The sequence below is a fragment of the Hippoglossus hippoglossus genome, chromosome 22 (assembly GCF_009819705.1).
Source record: "Hippoglossus hippoglossus isolate fHipHip1 chromosome 22, fHipHip1.pri, whole genome shotgun sequence".
NCBI classification, from domain to species: Eukaryota; Metazoa; Chordata; class Actinopteri; order Pleuronectiformes; family Pleuronectidae; genus Hippoglossus; species Hippoglossus hippoglossus.
The window spans coordinates 12,410,328-12,428,431 of record NC_047172.1 but is presented as its reverse complement, the minus strand read 5'-3'; the positions used below and the strand labels follow the sequence as shown (position 1 = coordinate 12,428,431).

Genomic DNA, 18,104 nt, shown 5'->3' with positions numbered 1-18,104 from the left:
ATACCAATGATGTCTGAAAACATATACAAATATTGCATTGGTGCACTGAAGTAATAAACAAAAATGCATCTGATGTTGACTTCTGCTGAGATTTAAAACATTTCTAATGATTCTTAATTCCTTTACTGTAATTTATCTTCTCATGACCCGTTTCAGTTTCTCTCTCACTCATACACACACAGAAAATTATTTTCACAAAAGATTGACAATCAATACATTGTCCATTTAGCAGGTTTTATTAATAAATCTGATAAGTGTACACATACTTACAATGTTTGTATAGGTTAAGTGAAGTGCCTCAGTTGATCAATGTTTGGCACAACGCCCCCTCTGTTCTACAGCATTAATGTCAAACCGGACATTCATATATTATATGAATAGTTCTTATCACAAAATATATATTGCTTTGTTAATTAGCTTTAAAATCTCTCGGCTTGTATTTAGTTTTATCTTTATGAGTTACTGCATTAATACCAAAGCAAATGAGAATACACCAATTATCAACTCAGTGGAACACAGACTGTAGCTCTTTATGCTGTACTTGCAATTATGAACTCTATTGTCTTAACCATGAATAAAAATGAGACTCATTTAAACCTTTTTTGTCTTCCACGATACTCTAACCAGTGTCTAACTGACTCCATGCATTCTGGTGGAAAGGTCATTAGTCCAGCGGTGGTCGCTCGCTCTTTTATCTCTCCTGGAAGACAACCTCGTCGGTCAAACAGAGGGATGTACTCCTTCTTCGTTGCTAGGTGACAACGCAGTGGGGCAGATGGCCGTTAATTCTGGAGCTCGCTGAAACCTCGAGGAGTGCTACAGGGCCCCGGAGACGCAGCACCAACGCCATCTCCTGCAGGGGCAACCACACTGCAGTCAGAGCTCACCTCTGGGGAGAGAAGGAAGGATTGTATGGATGCCATCAGGAACAAGTTACTGGAAGTAGGTGGATGCGACTCTTGAACTGAATAATAAATTAAGCGGTTAGAGAGGTACCTAATGTCCCAAAATAATGTGAGGGTTTTTGTAAATAAATAAATCTAAATCGTAAATTTTGCTTTCATGTCATAGGTATGGAGTGTTTTTGTGCAATACCTGGGCCATTGATGCCTCTTGTCAGTCAGAGGGACGTAAACCACTCCCATCAAAGCTTTCTTGAGGAAGGTCCCGTCACTCTGTCGATCATACTGCTCTAACACCTGACTTCCACCATCGGGACCCACTGGGAGAACCAGCCGCCCGCCTGGCTTCAGCTGTTCCAGGAGCTTTCACAAAAGAACAGGAATTTAACATGAGCAGGAGACACAGTTCAAAAGCCAGTTTCCAAGTCACAGCGGAGACCCCTCAGAAAATGACTTTAAAATTCACTTCACTACAGAAAGGGGCTTTTTGTGTGGGTGCATAATTAGTCTTATTCACTTATTTTCTTTTCTATCCTGTTTCCACAAGCGTAAAAACCATATGTGTTCTTACAGCTTTAGGAACAGTGGGTGCGGCTGCACCAACGTGAATCGCATCATACGGCGCTCCTTCTGGGAATCCCTGCCTTCCATCCCCCACTGAGGACAGATGTAAGAGTGAGGTTTAGTAGCTGAGCAGTTTGAGGATTTCCAATGTGAGCTGGTCGGCCTTGACACTGCCTGACTCACCGATAAGTCTGATACGTCCAGAGGAGAGCAGTTCTGGCTCGTCAGCCTGCATGTTTTTTATCGACATTTGAATCAGTTCATCTATGTGTTCGATACCAACCACTCTTCCACTGGGTCCTATCTACACACAGACATTCACAATATGAAAAATGCAGTAGTTGCACTTAGTCATATATATTTTTTGTCAACTCATGTGAGGGCAAATCGATTAAATCATACACTTAATTTAAGAAACATGTCACGTTTATGTAGAACTCACCATTCTTGCGAAGCAAGCAGTGAGGTATCCACTTCCTGATCCCACATCCAGAGCTGACGCCCCTTCTGTTAGTTTTTCACTTAACAGCTCTAAAGCGTGAGCGTGCTGTCAAACCAGGTCCCAAGGGAAATATTCAATTAATCATGTCTGGGTTTAAGGGAATTATTTTGTCATCTCAAATTTCTTCTGAGACTGTATGACTCACCATGTGTGGTGCACTGATAGTCGCTCTGTAACCTGTGATAAAAAAAGTACACATAACACAGTCACATCTGTGCTCATTACTTTACAGCCCAATGCAGCAACTCCTATGGACAAGCAGGAGTGTTTCTGTGTTTCGTACCTATGGACTGAGGGGAGTCTGCATAAGGATAGTCTCGAGAGTAGAGTCCTCTGTCTGTGGCCAGCATGGCATCAAACACTGTGTCGCTGCGGATCACACCGTGATCTACAGGAGAGAAGAAGAGGAAACGACACTTAACATAAACAATTTAAATCAGATTTCTCTGTGTGGGAAGAAAAAAAACACACTTCTGCACTTTTTAGATGGAAAAATTAAGAATTTGTGCTCAAACAATATACTATTCATAAATTACATGATATGATATTATTATACTCTGAACTGAGGTTGCAGGAGATTTGGGTTATACTGTATTCTGATATATCGTAGCTTAACATACTGTCTTTTTAGAGATATATTTTTCTGAACTCTTGACTAGCTAAGCCTTCTAATTTCCAAACAACTTAAAAGAAAAGGAGAAAAGGAAAAAATGTTTTAAAAAAAGGCAGTTTTGTTCCTTTCCAGTCATTCACACATACGCTTTTATGGTAGGTAAAATCGGAAATTTCATATTCAAATTGACAACTCACATTGCACAAAATTCCCTTTTCACATAAAAAATGGCCAGACTGGCAAATGATCCTGTATATTTTCCCGAGCTAAGTTGAATAGCACCTCCCTGTGCGTTGCCAGTATCAACATTACCACAGACAGCACCACCTTTCACACGTGGATCTTAACATTTTGAACTTTTTAAATCAGAGCTGTGAAATCCAAGCTGATGTCTCGAGTCCTTTACCCCTGAGCCTGCTGATGAGCTCTGGATGCGTCTTGCCGCTGGACATCCACGCCATGGTCCGGGACAGCAGCACACCCATAGGGACAGCCACGACTGCCAGGCGCAACGCCAGTCGCATCTCCTACCCTGGGTCCGCCTGCAGCGACATGGTCAGATTTCCGTTTGTGCAGGACATTGACATTTAATAATCTGACTATATCCTCCATGTGATGATGCCAGAGACAGTTGTGATCGTTTGTAACAGGGTTGTTGCTCGTTTACCAGCAGACTGAAGCAGAAATTATTGAAATGGTTCAGCTAGTCAACTTTTAAAAACAGGTTATAAACCAATTAAAATCTCTGAACGGCTACAGATGCACACATCGCTTATTAAAACACTCGTGAACAATGCAATTCTACAGAGGTCAGGGAGCGTGTTTACCTTCGCCACCGCTTCCTCCTTCCCGCTGACACTTCCTGGTCCCATCCTCAGCAACTGACCAATAAAATGCCAACGTTCTCGAAGGAAGGCGTTCTAAGCCAATCATGTCGCAGAGCTCGTTGACAGGCGGATGTAATGTTCAATCACGTGCATCCCAAATACGGAAGTGGGCTGTCGCTCCGTGGAGCTTGTGGATCATGGATGCAGTTAGCTAGCGAGGCTAAATCTTCGACTCCATACATCAGTGGACTTAACAGTTTATCCCTCGATTGTTTTACTCAGGTGAGATGTTGAGAAAATGAAAAGTGGAGATGAGAAGATGTATTTTTAATGAACTGCAGTGAAAGCCCGTGAATAACATGTGAAATGCATAAACCAGTGTAAAAAGCAGACTAGACACCAGTTAGCTAAAAGTCTGTTGATGTAGCCTGAATTAAGCTCAGGTTCTGGTTTCTCTTGTTGTTGTGAAATATGCATAGTTTCCATTTTCCGTCTTTTTTATCAACATATCTGAAGATCGTGGCTGTTTTAATGCTATCGGAAGGCTACAGATGACAACATGCTAACGCTAAACTGATGTTGACATCTGTGTTTCCCAGAATGAGCGACGTCTTCGACAGTCAGGAGGCCCGGTCCAGCGGGGAGCTGTGGACCGAGATCTGCTCCACTCTGCTGGGGCAGCAGCCGGAGGCCGCTCCGGAGGACGAGAGGAACAACAACATCGAGTTCAACGACTCATTCCAGCCAGCAGCACCAGTCCCAGGGCAGCTCAATGGTCACATCAACGGGACAGGCATCAGCTCCTCCGATGCCAAATGGGAACCCATGGAGGATTCTGAGATCTACATAGCTAGTTTAGGTAATGTCCTGCTTCCCTCTGTAACTTTGAATGGCTTTATTTCATCCATCCACCCGATCATGCCATCCCTCATACAGCCTTCATCACTTCATCACTTCATCATTCAAGACGATTATTCAATAGCAGCAAATCTGCTCCAATACACCACGTTTTTCTCCTTTATTTTACATGAGCAGTTTTTGTGCCTTCATCAGAGACGCATCTGAGGTTGTTCTCAGCTAACCCACATGTAGTTTCAATTGTTCATGTTATATATTGACGTATTTAAACTCGGCATAAATAGTAGTCAAACAAAACAACAAAACAATTTATTTCTATAGTTTTTTTTTAATGAAATTCAACTTAAATTCTTACTATATTAAATATACAACTAAACATATATATTATATATATGTGCTAAATATCATCTTGCATCTTAACTTAATCTTTTTTTATTTTACCACTAATGGTTGTTGACATTACATCTGTTGTAATTCATACATCACATTGTATTTGCAACCTCACATATCACTGTATAAGAGGCCAAGTAGTAGAACATGTTTACAGCAACATTTTATTATTAATATCTTTGCCTTTTGATGGATTTGTGTTGAAAACCCAAACTGCTCTGCACCTTGTTGTGTTTGCACTCCTAATGTTGGAAATTAATTGTTGCCCATTCAAAGATGTCAATTGTAACTTTATTGTCAGATGTTAAAAAGTTTTGTCGTGCCCACATTTTGCTGCAGAGAATCGTCTGAAGAAGTTAAAGGGCCTAACCAGTGATGTGACCTCCAGGGACATGTTGCGCTCGTTGTCTCAGGCTAAGAAAGAATGTTGGGATAGATTCCTGCACGACGCCCAGACCTCAGAGCTTTTTCAAGGTGGTGACCTGGATCAGAAGTAAGACATGGACTTAATGAGTGTTTTGCTATGTGACTGTCTACTGCCCTATTAAATCCAATATGCTGCATGAGAAATAATGTATTGCAGCTACTCACTGGTCTAGACGACATAAGTAGTTCGTATTTTTTTTGTTGCAAGGATAATAAAGGCCTTCCAGGCAGTAGAGAGGTTTAGATAGTCCTCTAGTCGTCTTAACATCCTTGACTTTTTGTGCACTTCCCTTCTCCAGTGCCCTTGAACACTTTAAGAGGTGGTTGGTCCCTGAGAGGGTGGCCATCAGCGCAGAGGAGCTGGAATATCTTCTGAGACCATCCCATAATAATGAACCAGCCGGACCAAACCAAACACAAAACGCAGAGGAGACAGAGGAAGAGACACACAACTCTGAGGAAGATGACGCTCACAGTCCAGAGAAATGAGTGCGTACAAAACAGAAGAACTAATCTGGATCGTATCAAGTAAGGATGAGCCTGTGTTATGTCATATTGCTGTTTTTGGCCCAGGCTTTTATTTTTGGTCAAAGAGGCAATTACGGACATTCATCATCCTCTGTATCCCCAGCAACTGTATTATTCAGTCATGTCTTTTCTTTTCTTTTCTATTCATCCCTTCGACTTGTAATCTAGCAGCACATTTAACATCTCGTCTGTGTAATGACTCCTACTCTACTTCTCTACACGAATAGCTCGCTACCTTAAACAAACATGCAAACATTTCAGTATCATGTTGTAAATAAGACTCGTATGACAGAAGCAGTGCATTATCTTCCAGACAATATTTTCTGTGTCTAAAATTCTGACAGCTAAAGTAGGAATACTCTTGTGATATGATCCTGAATCTACTGTAACATATTGTGTAACATCTTTATTTTTGCCATTGATTTTACATATGACGTTTTACCCATGCCTCAATAAAAACAAGTAGAATTGATTAGTTTGTCTGTCTGATTGTTGTGAGCAGGAACATGTGCACTGTTATAATTAGCCCAACGGCTGAAGTACAGCTGAAACGCAAAAAAATAGAATATTCTTAGACACTGAATTTTGTGTGTACATGTGTGTACTTATCTATTCTAGTGAGGCCCAAATTGAGATTGAGATAAGGACATGTTGGCAAAGTATGAACAGTGGGATAGATAATGAGACAGAGGTGGTTCAGAATCAGAATCAGAAATACTTTATTGATCCCAGGGGGAAATTGTGTTTGTTACAATAGCTCCATGCAAGAGTAGAAATATAAGCTTATAAAGAAATAGATTAAGTTCTCCCGGATTTATACCTTTCTGCTTGAGTATCTTGAGGTGGCAGCAAAGAACCCTATTTTATTCATCTACAGTGTTGTAGATAACTATCACACATATTGGGCAGAAAATACTATAAATACCCTCCAAAAAGAATATTACATTAAATGTAATACTTCATGTACTAAACATTCTCAAAGGCTGAAAATATTGACAATAAAATGAGAAGGAGGTGCTAGTTTGGAAGTGAGTTTGCATTCCCTCATTGAAATGTCATTGGTTTGCTGTGTTTAGTGATACTGATTTAAAAAGAGGATGGCCAAAATATTAGGGATCTGTCCAGTGTGTACCCTTCGTCTCGCTTATTGTCAGCTGGGATTGGCTCCAGCTCCCCCGACGACCCTCAAAGGATAATACATGGATGACACCTCTCTGTATGATGTGATTCAGTTCAACATAATCACAAACTAAAACTTACAAAGTGACAAGAAAAGGTTGAATTGACACCTCTGTAGTGGCCGTTTTACTTCGTTCCACATTACCAAAGGCCACTTATATTAAATCTGAGTGTTTGTTAAGTCTGACTCGTGTCCAACATATATACCTTGCCTTGTTGTGAGAACCCAATGTCGACACACTTCCAGGAGGCAGGTAAATCTTGAAAAGGGTTTATTTTCCAGTTCCAGCACAATTTACAGACACACCTTATATCGATCCTTTACCGAATTGGCGATGCTGTCTTTTCAACCTGTCACGATGTCACGATGTAACGTTTTCACGATGTCATGGTCAAAAACTTATTGCGATCCACTCGCACTCACCACGATGTTCATGCGCTCAATAACAACAACACGCAGGTGCAATGAACTGCATTACGGCATCCTCAACTGTCGCAAACAACAAGCCGCAAACAGCGCCCAAAACAGAATATAATTAAATACAGCAGTCACACTATACAAAATATATTTTAACTGTATAAAAATAAAACAACAAATCTGGATAATTTAAGAACATATCAAACCAACATTAATATTTATCTCCACACACGCAGGCTGCATGGTGGCTCTTACAACCTCTTTGTAACAGTTTCAGCAAAAAAAGGCTACATTTATTGCACAGTTGTTGTATTGGGCTACAATAGTTTTAACTGAATGTAACTCGTGAATTGGCGTGTGTAATTTGAGTGTTTGAATTGAATGTAAGAATGAAATCAATTTGGTCCAGTCAAATCTTCTTAGTTCAGGTTTATATGAATCACAGCAGCCACGGCTTCATTGTGTTCATCAATTTTAATTGCGGTCCTTGACATGAAGACCTCTGGAGACCTTCTGATTAACGTCCTGTCGATCTGTCGGAACAAGGACTATAAGTGTGAAATCAAATCAGTGCAGCAAAACTGAAAGTGTTCGTCATTTTCCCTTCTAGTGGACAACACATTCTGCCAGGCATTATACAGAGGGCTGTTTTCTACATATTCTGTCTTGATTACAGTTACTATTTCTGTCAGAACAGGAATTGATTTGCCATCTCTCTCTCTCTCTCAGAGCCCTGCCTTGTTATAATAGATTGGACTGGGATCACAGATAATAGTGTGAGACCCTTGAATGACAGGAAATTAAAATTTGATTGGCACTGATTCTCGTTTAACATTTCATTTCCATCTCCGGAAGGTGTTAATGAAGAAATCCACCGGTGATGTCCCCTGATAACAAAAATCTCCAACCATTTAACACTAAGTATCATCTCTCAGGAAAAAAAGGGAGAAATTATTTAACTTAAAATCATAATAGAATATTACCAAGTGACTCCTTCTAATTAATTTAGCATCTTTTTATATTTATGGAGTTCCCAAAACTAAATGATATATTTACAAGCAGGCAGGCAGGAAGGAAGAGAGAAAGAAAGAGAGAAATGAGAAAGAAAGAACTGTAGTATAGATCATAAACCCTGTCTCCTCCATGTTAATGGATGTGGGCGGGAACCTAACTTAAAAGGTAAAGGTCAGAATTAAGTGGTGCTATAAAAAGTGGTGAAAATGTCATGATTGACAGCTGAGACTGATCCGTGGTTGGTTGAACGTGTATCTGTGAAACCTCGATATTGTGGCTCCACTCCACAATCATTATACTACGCCATCAAAGGCACAAAAGCACCCATATCAGGACATTTTGGCTCCATTTTGGTACAATGGGAGGAAGTAGAGACACGTTTATATACAGGCTATATTTAGAACATTGACATGACTATTATTTGTTATAAACTTGAATTGTGAATATAAAATAATGATAAAATAGTTTTATAATCCTTAAATATTTGCTATCCAGTTCATGCAAATCTTCATTACCCTCTTAGCCCTCACTTCCCATTAGGTAGTCCTATGCTAATTAATCTTGCCCTGGTTCCACATTTGCAGACACTAAATTGATGAATCACATGGGCATGCTGGTTTTGGGCAGGTCTGGCACCAAGACTCAAAATTTTCAAATTAGGGTTAGCTCTATGAATATTCAAGATGTGTACCGCCGGAGAACGAACATGGCTCGTCCCTTAATAGCTCCATTTCTGCTCCGCTCCCTGATGCTGGTTTCTGGGTGTGTTTGTTAACAAAGTGGCTGCAATGTGAAAAACCTCACAGCAGGAGATGTGACATTCAAAACAATTCAGAGAAGGTGAGGGAACACGCTCTTCAAGATAATCGTTTGTGATATTTCTCCCGCATCATTTGACATTTTGTCAAAGTCACTTGAGAAACCTGCTTTAAGATGAATTTGGGAGAACAAGTGACAATATAGGAGAGATAACATCATAAAATGTGTCAGCATTACTATAAATTCACTCCATTAAACCACAGTCACATTATAAGTCCCAACAGGGGAATTACAGCGAGTCCAGCCATAAAACAGGACAAGGTCATTATAAATTCACTATTTATTACCAGAGAGTCACTGAAGTGCCCAAGAGGAATATCATGGGAGATGATAATGATTGTTCATTGGGGTGATGGGTGAGACGGACATGACAAGACAGACCAGGTTACTTTCTTTCTGGCCAACTGTACTGGAGGTGACTCACTCATATGCGCATGTAGTGTTTGAGAGAGAGAGAGAGAGAGAGAGAGAGAGAGAGAGAGAGAGAGAGAGAGAGAGAGCACATCTCTTTCTTCTGAAGCAGAGCGAGCTGCGGTGAAGAGGTGAGGCTGCACATCAGAAGACACTATTAGGGGCTGGACCGTCTGACAATTTGCAAAAATCTAAGAGACGTCTGATTTCCGTAAGAGGTACTTTTTTTTTTTTCAATGGTCCTAGAACATTTAAAGCTAAAAACTAGCAATTGACAATTTTGCATGATATTCATTAGAGACCAAAACTGTTCTTGTAAGTTAAAATTTGGCAGATATATTTGTCAGGGAATTTGTTAGTTATACACTGTTTAATACCTTTAATATAAGTCATACAGAACAAGTAACAAATTGCCTGACAATATTAGAATCATTATTATTTGTTATATCAGTGGATAAGTCATAGTTGTTTGAGTTTTGTAATTTCCTCATCGGTGTGGATTCCCAGTATAATTTCACTGAATCAACAAGTCGTTTTAGGCAAACTCAGATAATTTATTAAAAGAAATAACATTATGACAAATAATGAGGTCAGGAGGTCTCGTTTAGCCGAAGTAAGTCATTAATAAGCAGCTACTCTACAATAGGTCAAGGACCCTCTTCATTTTGAGGGGAATTTGGCTAATCAGACTGATTATTTTCCTCTTGCTGTGTGTTTTTTTTATTTTATAGTTTGTAGACACAGTGTGATTCTTTGCTTTTTTATGAATGAAACGGACAAAACAAACATACACTGTAGCCATGAGTGATTAAATGATGCCAACAATAATACTAATAATAATAATAATATGGAGATTACATGCACAGATACAGTATGTAGAATAGACTCTAAAGATATTGCTGTTTATGAATGTACGTCAAAGTGAATCTCAGTGGATTGGATGAGTGCTTTTAAGCACTAAACAAACCAGAAACCAACATGAGGGAGTCATGACAAATCATGATCTCTCTCCAGCGGTACACATCGTTAATATTCATGACACTAAATATGAAGATGAGACAGAGAACAGATGAGACGGATGAAAGTGGATGTCTTAGTACTGAGAGCAAGACACTTGCCCGTCATCACCTTTTTAATCAGACTGATTCACTGTTGAGAGTTTTGAAGATGGTCACTAATTGGTCAGTTCAGATGAGACTCAACCTTTCGGTCTAAATCTGGGTCATCATGTTAATACCACTTTGGACTCAATCAAACTTTGTTCAGTGAATGATGCAAACGTGCACTTATCTATGATGGAAAATGAGGAAGGATATATTTGAATTATGCAGCAGGTAATTTGATACGATGCCATAACAAATTGTTATCTGTTCTGATTTCTGCAGCTATGGACCGGGTGAACTCACCTACTCCTTCTTCATCTCCAGCCATGTCTGACACCTTTTCCTCCTCTTGCTGCAACTCTTCCAGCCCCCTCTTCTCCACCTCCCTGTTCTCACCTCCTTCCTTTTCCGGCCTGGACCTCCTGTTCGACCTGAAGCTCCTCTTCATCCCCCTCTACTCTGCTGTGGTCCTGATCGCCTTCACCGGCAACCTCCTCCTCCTATTTCTCATGTGGCACAACAAGAAAAGACACAACACCACAAACTTCCTAATCAGCAACCTGGCGCTAGTCGACCTGGTCATGTGCATCTTCTGTGTCCCTTTGACGGCATCCTATGCTTTTGACAAGCGTGGATGGGTATTTGGACCCTGCATGTGTCATTTTGTCACCGTCATGCAGTCTGTAGCAGTCTATGCAGCGGTCCTGTCCCTCATGGCCATTGCAGTCGATCGTTACGTTGTTGTGGCTTACCCCATTCGCAGAAGAGCAGGTTGCCTGTTCTGCTGGGGTCTGGTGGTCCTAATCTGGCTGTCCTCTCTGGCTTTATCAATACCTACAGCGCTGCACATCGTCTACCTGGACCTGCGGGCTGCAGGCCTGCAGATGGCCGTGTGTGAGGAATTCTGGGATGGCCAGGAGAGAGGTCGCCTTATCTACTCCTGTTTCAGTCTCTTCTTCTCCTACTTTGTCCCGCTGGCTGCTGTTTCTATTTCTTACTGTGCCATATCCTATCAGCTGAAGCGGAGGACCACATCTAGCTTGACAGCATGTCCAGAGCTGAGATCTGCGCGGGCAGCATGGAATAAACGTAGAAGGAAGACCTTCTGCCTGCTGCTGGTGTCCGTCCTCTGTTTCGCCTTTTCATGGCTCCCATTACAGGTACACCAGATGAATGAGAGATTTACACCCACTCACTTTTCTGCCAAGAGTTAGAAGACAAAATCGATACCACTCACATATCTGTAGCTAAATATGCACCACTAACTCAAACCAGCAGTGAATTAGCATAGCTTAGCATAAACATGGGTAGCCTTGTTCTGTCCAGAGGTAACAACCTATCCGCACCTCTTAAGCTCACAAATTGACATGTTTTATCTCTTTGTCTTCTTGGTCAGACTGTGGTATCCAGGTCCCACCGATACATGTGCTCAACCAATCAGAAGTCAGTCTCAACTGTCACTAATGACGTTTCACCCCATTCTTATAACATCAAATAACTAACTTTGTGGAACATTGGCACTTTATCGGTGTGATAAGAACTACCTCAAATGACAGAAATCAAGAGTCTTTAGTGTGGTCCATGTCCCATCCACTAACATGGAGGAGGCAGGACTTATCCCCTGTGCAGCAGACAGCCAACAGGTGTCGATCGAGACATTTTGCCTCCACTTTTGGGGAGCTGGCTTGTCATCTGTAGAGTTTATGGTGGAAACAACCAGCCTGGCTATTAGACCTTTAATTTATTGTTTTCATTTCTTCATGTCCTTTACATGGAGGAATGAATCTTTAATAATAAATCTTCAAAGAGAACTAACTATACCAAATCACCACTGTTACTGACTTAATCAGTAGCTTTTCGCTAACTTTAGCACTGTTGTTAGCACATGTTATTGTTAGCTTAGACAACGAAACCACGAAAAACTGTTGCAAATCCTGATTGATGAAATGTAGCTTGAATGGATGATTGCAGTAACACAGATGATCTTTGCAGGTGGTGAATCTGATCCGTGACCTGGACACAGATTTCTCCATTTTGGGGAAGAACTACGTAAACGTCATCCAGGTGTCGAGTCACCTGTTTGCCATGAGCTCCACTTGCTACAATCCTTTTATTTACGCCTCACTACACGACAAGTTCCTGTCGTACCTGTGTAGCCACTTCCTGTTCTGGAGGAAGGGTTACGGAAAGGAGCGGGGTCAAGGGTCGAGCATCCTGAAAATGTCTAAAGTTCCACGTCTTCACACCTCCACCATTGTGGCAGATTTACCATGTGCTGTTGAAAGTAACATTGTTCCTCAAGACAATTATGCTTAAGAATCAACATCTTCTTCACTTCAAATTTAGTATGAATGTTGCCAATCTTCCTTTTGACAGATAAATGGAGGGAAAAGATCATTTATGTAAAGTGGAGTTGCAAGGCTTTCATGCAACAGTCATCCTGTGTACAGCTGATCATAGTCACCAATGAAACACACAATGGCTCTGTCTATTTGACAGAATTTTATACAGGTGGAAAAACACCAGCCGGCTTTGTTGATGCGTTTAGTTACACGCTGCATCTATTGCTCCTCTGTCCGTCCTGGGAGAGGGATCCTCACATGTGGCTCTCTCTGAGGTTTCTAGGTTAAATTATTGTACATATTCATATTTTTTCCATTTGTAATTCCCTATGTCAACTGTAATAAAATTTGCCCTTTTTATGTACTGTTTAGTCCAATTTCTTTCCACTTTTACTGACAGAGTATTTAGTTAATTGTCCATGCCTTTATCATGTGTAATATAAGATATATCTTGTTGCAGTCCACTTAATATACAAATGTATCTATATAATTTTAATAAACTTTACCAATGAGGGTACAGGAATTAGAACGTGTTTCTGTTGTTCAGTTTGGCTTTTACTCATGAAATGATTTCTTTCTGCTGCAGCTGTGACATTTGATGAAAAAAATACAATATGCAAAGTGTGCAGAGTTGTGTGTCAAATGTCAACCCATCATAATCATCAAAACCCCATCTTCTGTACTATTTAATATTTAAAAAACGGAGTGAATAAACCTGAGAGGAAGTTTAATGCATAAATAAATAAAAAGGTTTACGACCCCAATGACACCCAAAATGACTGCAATGTGCTTGTGTTGAATTTTAATTGCAGATGCACAGTAAGAGAGGCAGAAATTTGCAAACAGAACTTCGAAAGTTAGGTTTTAAAATTCTGCTGATAGACTTTTTCAAATGGATTGATTCAATCTTTTTTCTGGTCAACTATAATAAGCAGTTTTAAGTTGTATTTGTCATGCACAAGTTAACACAGGGTCAAGAGTACAATGAAAGGGGTTGGACGAGAGGTAACAGGTCAGCTCAATAGTGAAATAATTTAATACAAATTTAATAAAAGTAAGGTAGAAAGAGCTTAATATGAAAAAATATACAAATACAATATGTCAAATGCAATACATTAATAAAACTGTGTATATCCAGAGGTGCAGTGTGACATTCAAAGAAACAAATGTAGTGATAACTTTTTAATGATGTTGTGTGCCTTCCGCAGACATAGGACTTCACTAGTAAAACTACAGTCAACATTTGAATGTAACTAGTCAGGTCAAAAATGCATCACTAGTGTGACTAGTGGACATTTTGGCCTTTTCTATATAAATAGGATGTAATAGAAAATGTATTAGGAAGTAAAGCAATATATGATTTTTAACAAATAGACTGAAATCAAAGCTTTTATTTCTTATCACCAACAGCTCTTTATCTTAATAAGACAAAATACAAAATCAGGGTGTGCTGGTTTGAAAATTGTCCATAAACTACTATTATTGATTCAGCTCAGGGCTCATGAGAGATGAGTCACTTTTAACTCACAGTGAAATTGTGCAGAGATACACCATTACAGGGTTTCTCAGTGTTTTCTGACCAGGTGCTGAAGTTGCTATGACTCCAGCCATTAGACAGCAGTCAGACTGTAACAAGATGTAAAAGTGACTATCGCATTCATCTGTGTGTGGAGCTCAATGGATTGTATTATTAGATATTATGCTGTATTCAACTTTGGTAAGGAGACTATGTTTTCACCTCTGTCCGTTTGTTTGTTTGCTTGTTAGCAAGATCGCATAAAAACAACTGAATGGATTTTCGATAAACTTGGTGGAAGGATGGGACGTGTACAGAGGAAGAATCCATTAAATTTTGGTGCAGATCCGGATCAGAGGGACAGATCCAGGAATTTTCCTCAACATTGCGATGTATGTTTTTGTTTTTCTTCAACATTTTCGTTGATTACTCATAGATTCATGGATCTTGATTAAAAACACTAAAAACAGGCATGTTTAGGGCACTAATATTTAGGAGTGTGCAGTTTGGTGCAGCCTTCAAGTTAAATTTAAAATCACACGAATATCATACAGCCTTATACATTTCCCAAAGTCCTGCATATCAGGAAAACCCACATGGAGTTTACATCATCAAGGTTGAAAAACACTAGTGTTACTCATCAGCTAAATCGTTTTTCATGTAATAATTATTGCTGATTAAAGATGAGAAGCGTTTAAAAGACGTCTTGTTTTGCAAGATCTTCTGAAAAGGTTTATTTCACTGGAGCTCCGGGGGAAAAAGAACAACCAGACTCTTCAATCTGTTGATGCACCATTGATTCCCATTAATGTGCAATTACATCAAAGTATGTTGCAGTTAATTACACGGGTTGATATCTGCAAAAGGAACACTTAATCAAGAAAGCCCCTTTGTTTGTGTGCAGAGATGTCAATTTTTTTTTTTTAATCAAGGAGTTAAAAAGCTAAGTGGTGTCTTTTGAGAGTTTTCCAAAGCTTCCCATTAAGACTGTTTTCCTTGATCTTATTTTCTCAGACTTAATCTCACAAAACAGTCTTTTCATCTGAAAGGCTGCTCATATTTTACAAACCTAAAACTCCTTTGTAGACCTGATCACAGAGAGTAAAGCATATTATTATAGTATGTGGATGAGCTGCAGTGTGAATACTTTCGATAAGGAGAGACTGCTTGTTGAATATCATATCAGGGAGGCACCATTGTTGTCACTGCTGCTAATGGGAGCATGAAATTATACAAAGACATTATATTGTACACACTTCTACTCATGCATCCCGCTGCTCTCATGTCTGATTGTGTCGCAAACGTCCTTTATGAAAATGAAAATGCTAATTCAGGCGGGCTTAACAAAGTCTTCAGATGCAAATGTCAGTAATCTCTACATAGTGAGCGGCGGTAAGGTGCGTGCTGTGTGTGTAGATTCAGCAGAGATGACGGCCCTCTTTAATTCTGAAGATGTGCAGAGTACTGCCCCGAACGCTAAATGGTGTTGTTGTGATGTCAATTCTAATTTTCTGACGTTACAAAAAAATCAAGTAACAGATTAGAATTGTCTTTCAGGGAACTTTTAGCTGAAGATAACAATTCACAGGCGTCTATTTCGCTATTATTCACTATTGTAAAGTTGTTTCTCTCTCTAGGCTCACAAGGCAATTAGAAATAATAATTAAAAACTCCCATGGAGTCACGGCTTTACCTGCAGGGCAGACCATTGCTTCTTCTACCTGCATGAAAATAGCGGGTGCGGTGAGGTGTATTCATTTGGTTCCAGCATGCTACTTTACCGCTAAATGCTACACACTGTACTTTTAAATTGAGCAGAAAAAAAAACAACTCACTTTGAATCACTTCAGTAATTTGAAACTTCCCAAATGATGAAGCCATTGCATCTGTGATTCTGTGCATCTCTGTATGCAGCCACACTGGGGACAGGAGAAGTTAATAAGAGAGGAGAGTGGTGCAAAATTGGGCCGAGTCAGTCCCTGGAAAGTCTTGCAGGTGCGTAATTGCAACACCTCAGGACCTCTACTGAAATACACGGCTCTCAGCAGAACCTGTGCAGCTGTCATGTATGACAAGAGAAAGTCCCATTTGTGGCAGTTTCTTCACCCGTCTAGAGAATTCTGACACCAAATCTTTGGTCAGAGAGGCAGCTGGTTAGAAGAGCAGTTCTTTGAAGCAGACAATCATTTGATGGCTTCCTTTTTAGTCGTGAAAGGATAATAAAAAAAGCAGTGGTTGCCTGACATATGTCTATCAAATACCCATTTCCATGTTAGAAATATGTTAACTGTATTTTTTTTTTTTTTTTACTGTTTATCTAATACTTACAGCTATTTCAACTCCAACCCTCAACCCTCCTTGTACATATGTAAATGAAAATAAAATAAACAACATGTACCTGTGAATGTCTTTCTTAATATACATACAAGATGCATGGCTCTGATATGTCACTTGTTTTCTACTTCAAGTCGACAATAGACGTTAACATCATTGTGAATCATCGAGCGTGTGAATTATTTTGGTGATGAAATGAGTCTTTTCACATTCTCGACTCTGATGGTCTGTACACATCACCGACAACTGAGAGGGACAAAAATAAAAAGTCATTAGATCTCAATTCAATTTCAACAGTTTGTCTGTTATTATCCATCAATACTTGGTCTGCAGATGTACGTAACCCCTGGTGTGTAACACATAGATCCTGCACTGAGTCTCATTGCAGAAAACGTATTCATAAACACACTTCACGGTTCAATCATTGAGCATGCACCCATGCACTGTCACACTACTAAATACTTAGGAGCAGCTGAATGCTCTCTTATCACCATGGTCGCTGTCTCAGATGCAAATGATTTACCTGCTCATGCCACAGAAATCATCATAATCTGATTGAGTAGTGCTAGAGGCCTCATACATTTTCATCAGAGGCCTGATTATTGAGGTTAGATGATTAAATCTCCTGTTTTCAAGATGCTCTCGTCTCTCCTGTCATGATCCACCCAGTGCCCCTGATAAATAATTATTTCAGGTGTAAAGAGTTGAATGAATTATTAAAGTAGGTACAAGAGGGGAAAGGCTGGAGGCGATGAAAAGAAAACAGGGATGTTGATTCATGCAGATCCATCTTTGTTTTTCTCTGTAAACTCAAAGGAAAATCTAAATAAAATAAAAAGGTTGTTTTTATTTAGCAGGAAATGAATGTTTCTTTAAATTCCTGCAGAAAAAAAGGGTTATTATCAGTACAGGAATGAATTTTTCATTTGATTATCCAGGTAAAAACAACAGACAATAAGCATGTCCCTAACTGAGGGAAACAGTTAAACAACAAATAAAATCAATTTTGTTTTATTGTTGTGGCATGATCAATGATTTGTGGAAAAAAATTGATTGACTGAATTGATTCAGCTTTCTGCCTGTTTCCTGAAAGCCTGTAGTCGATTAATATTGACTACAAATGTCAATATTGTCTTTTAAATATAGTCTTTCCAGTGCTGCATGAAGCTTTTCCGTAAAGAAACTGTGCTCATGCAACATTTAACACATCAATATGGAGATAATTCTTCAACAACACCTCTCAGAGCTGCGATCTCTGCGTTTGATGAAAGCAGATCAGATAAAAATATTGGCAGAGAGAGCCACCACCTGGGCAGCAACCATTACTACAGCTGTCAACAATGTCAGCCATAAAGAAA

At 39.7% G+C, this 18,104-nt stretch overlaps 3 protein-coding genes across 4 annotated transcripts; 2 read left to right on the top strand and 1 right to left on the bottom strand.

Annotated features, from left to right (window-relative positions):
* Positions 1 to 219: 219 nt before the first annotated feature.
* pcmtl (l-isoaspartyl protein carboxyl methyltransferase, like) lies at positions 220 to 3,525 on the bottom strand. 2 transcript variants are annotated; one of them, XM_034576480.1, is made up of 9 exons: positions 3,409 to 3,525; positions 2,988 to 3,123; positions 2,252 to 2,356; positions 2,114 to 2,145; positions 1,909 to 2,013; positions 1,650 to 1,770; positions 1,474 to 1,559; positions 1,096 to 1,265; positions 220 to 889 (listed from the first exon to the last, which is right to left on the bottom strand). In XM_034576480.1, exons 2-9 carry the CDS (start codon positions 3,103 to 3,105, stop codon positions 877 to 879), a joined length of 750 nt encoding a protein of 249 aa, XP_034432371.1. In that variant the 5' UTR covers positions 3,106 to 3,123; positions 3,409 to 3,525; the 3' UTR covers positions 220 to 876. The 2 variants fall into 2 exon arrangements, with proteins under 2 accessions (XP_034432371.1, XP_034432370.1); XM_034576479.1 differs by having other exon boundaries at positions 221 to 853; positions 3,409 to 3,520.
* A 22-nt stretch (positions 3,526 to 3,547) lies between these two features.
* ccdc32 (coiled-coil domain containing 32) lies at positions 3,548 to 6,080 on the top strand. The gene is made up of 4 exons (XM_034576481.1): positions 3,548 to 3,690; positions 4,008 to 4,267; positions 4,996 to 5,149; positions 5,382 to 6,080. The coding sequence occupies exons 2-4, from the start codon at positions 4,009 to 4,011 to the stop codon at positions 5,569 to 5,571; spliced, it is 603 nt and encodes a 200-aa protein (XP_034432372.1). The 5' UTR covers positions 3,548 to 3,690; position 4,008; the 3' UTR covers positions 5,572 to 6,080.
* Positions 6,081 to 10,375: 4,295 nt separating this feature from the next.
* On the top strand, positions 10,376 to 12,963 carry prlh2r (prolactin releasing hormone 2 receptor). Its single transcript, XM_034576115.1, has 2 exons — positions 10,376 to 11,714; positions 12,547 to 12,963. The coding sequence occupies exons 1-2, from the start codon at positions 10,839 to 10,841 to the stop codon at positions 12,868 to 12,870; spliced, it is 1,200 nt and encodes a 399-aa protein (XP_034432006.1). The 5' UTR covers positions 10,376 to 10,838; the 3' UTR covers positions 12,871 to 12,963.
* Positions 12,964 to 18,104: the final 5,141 nt, after the last annotated feature.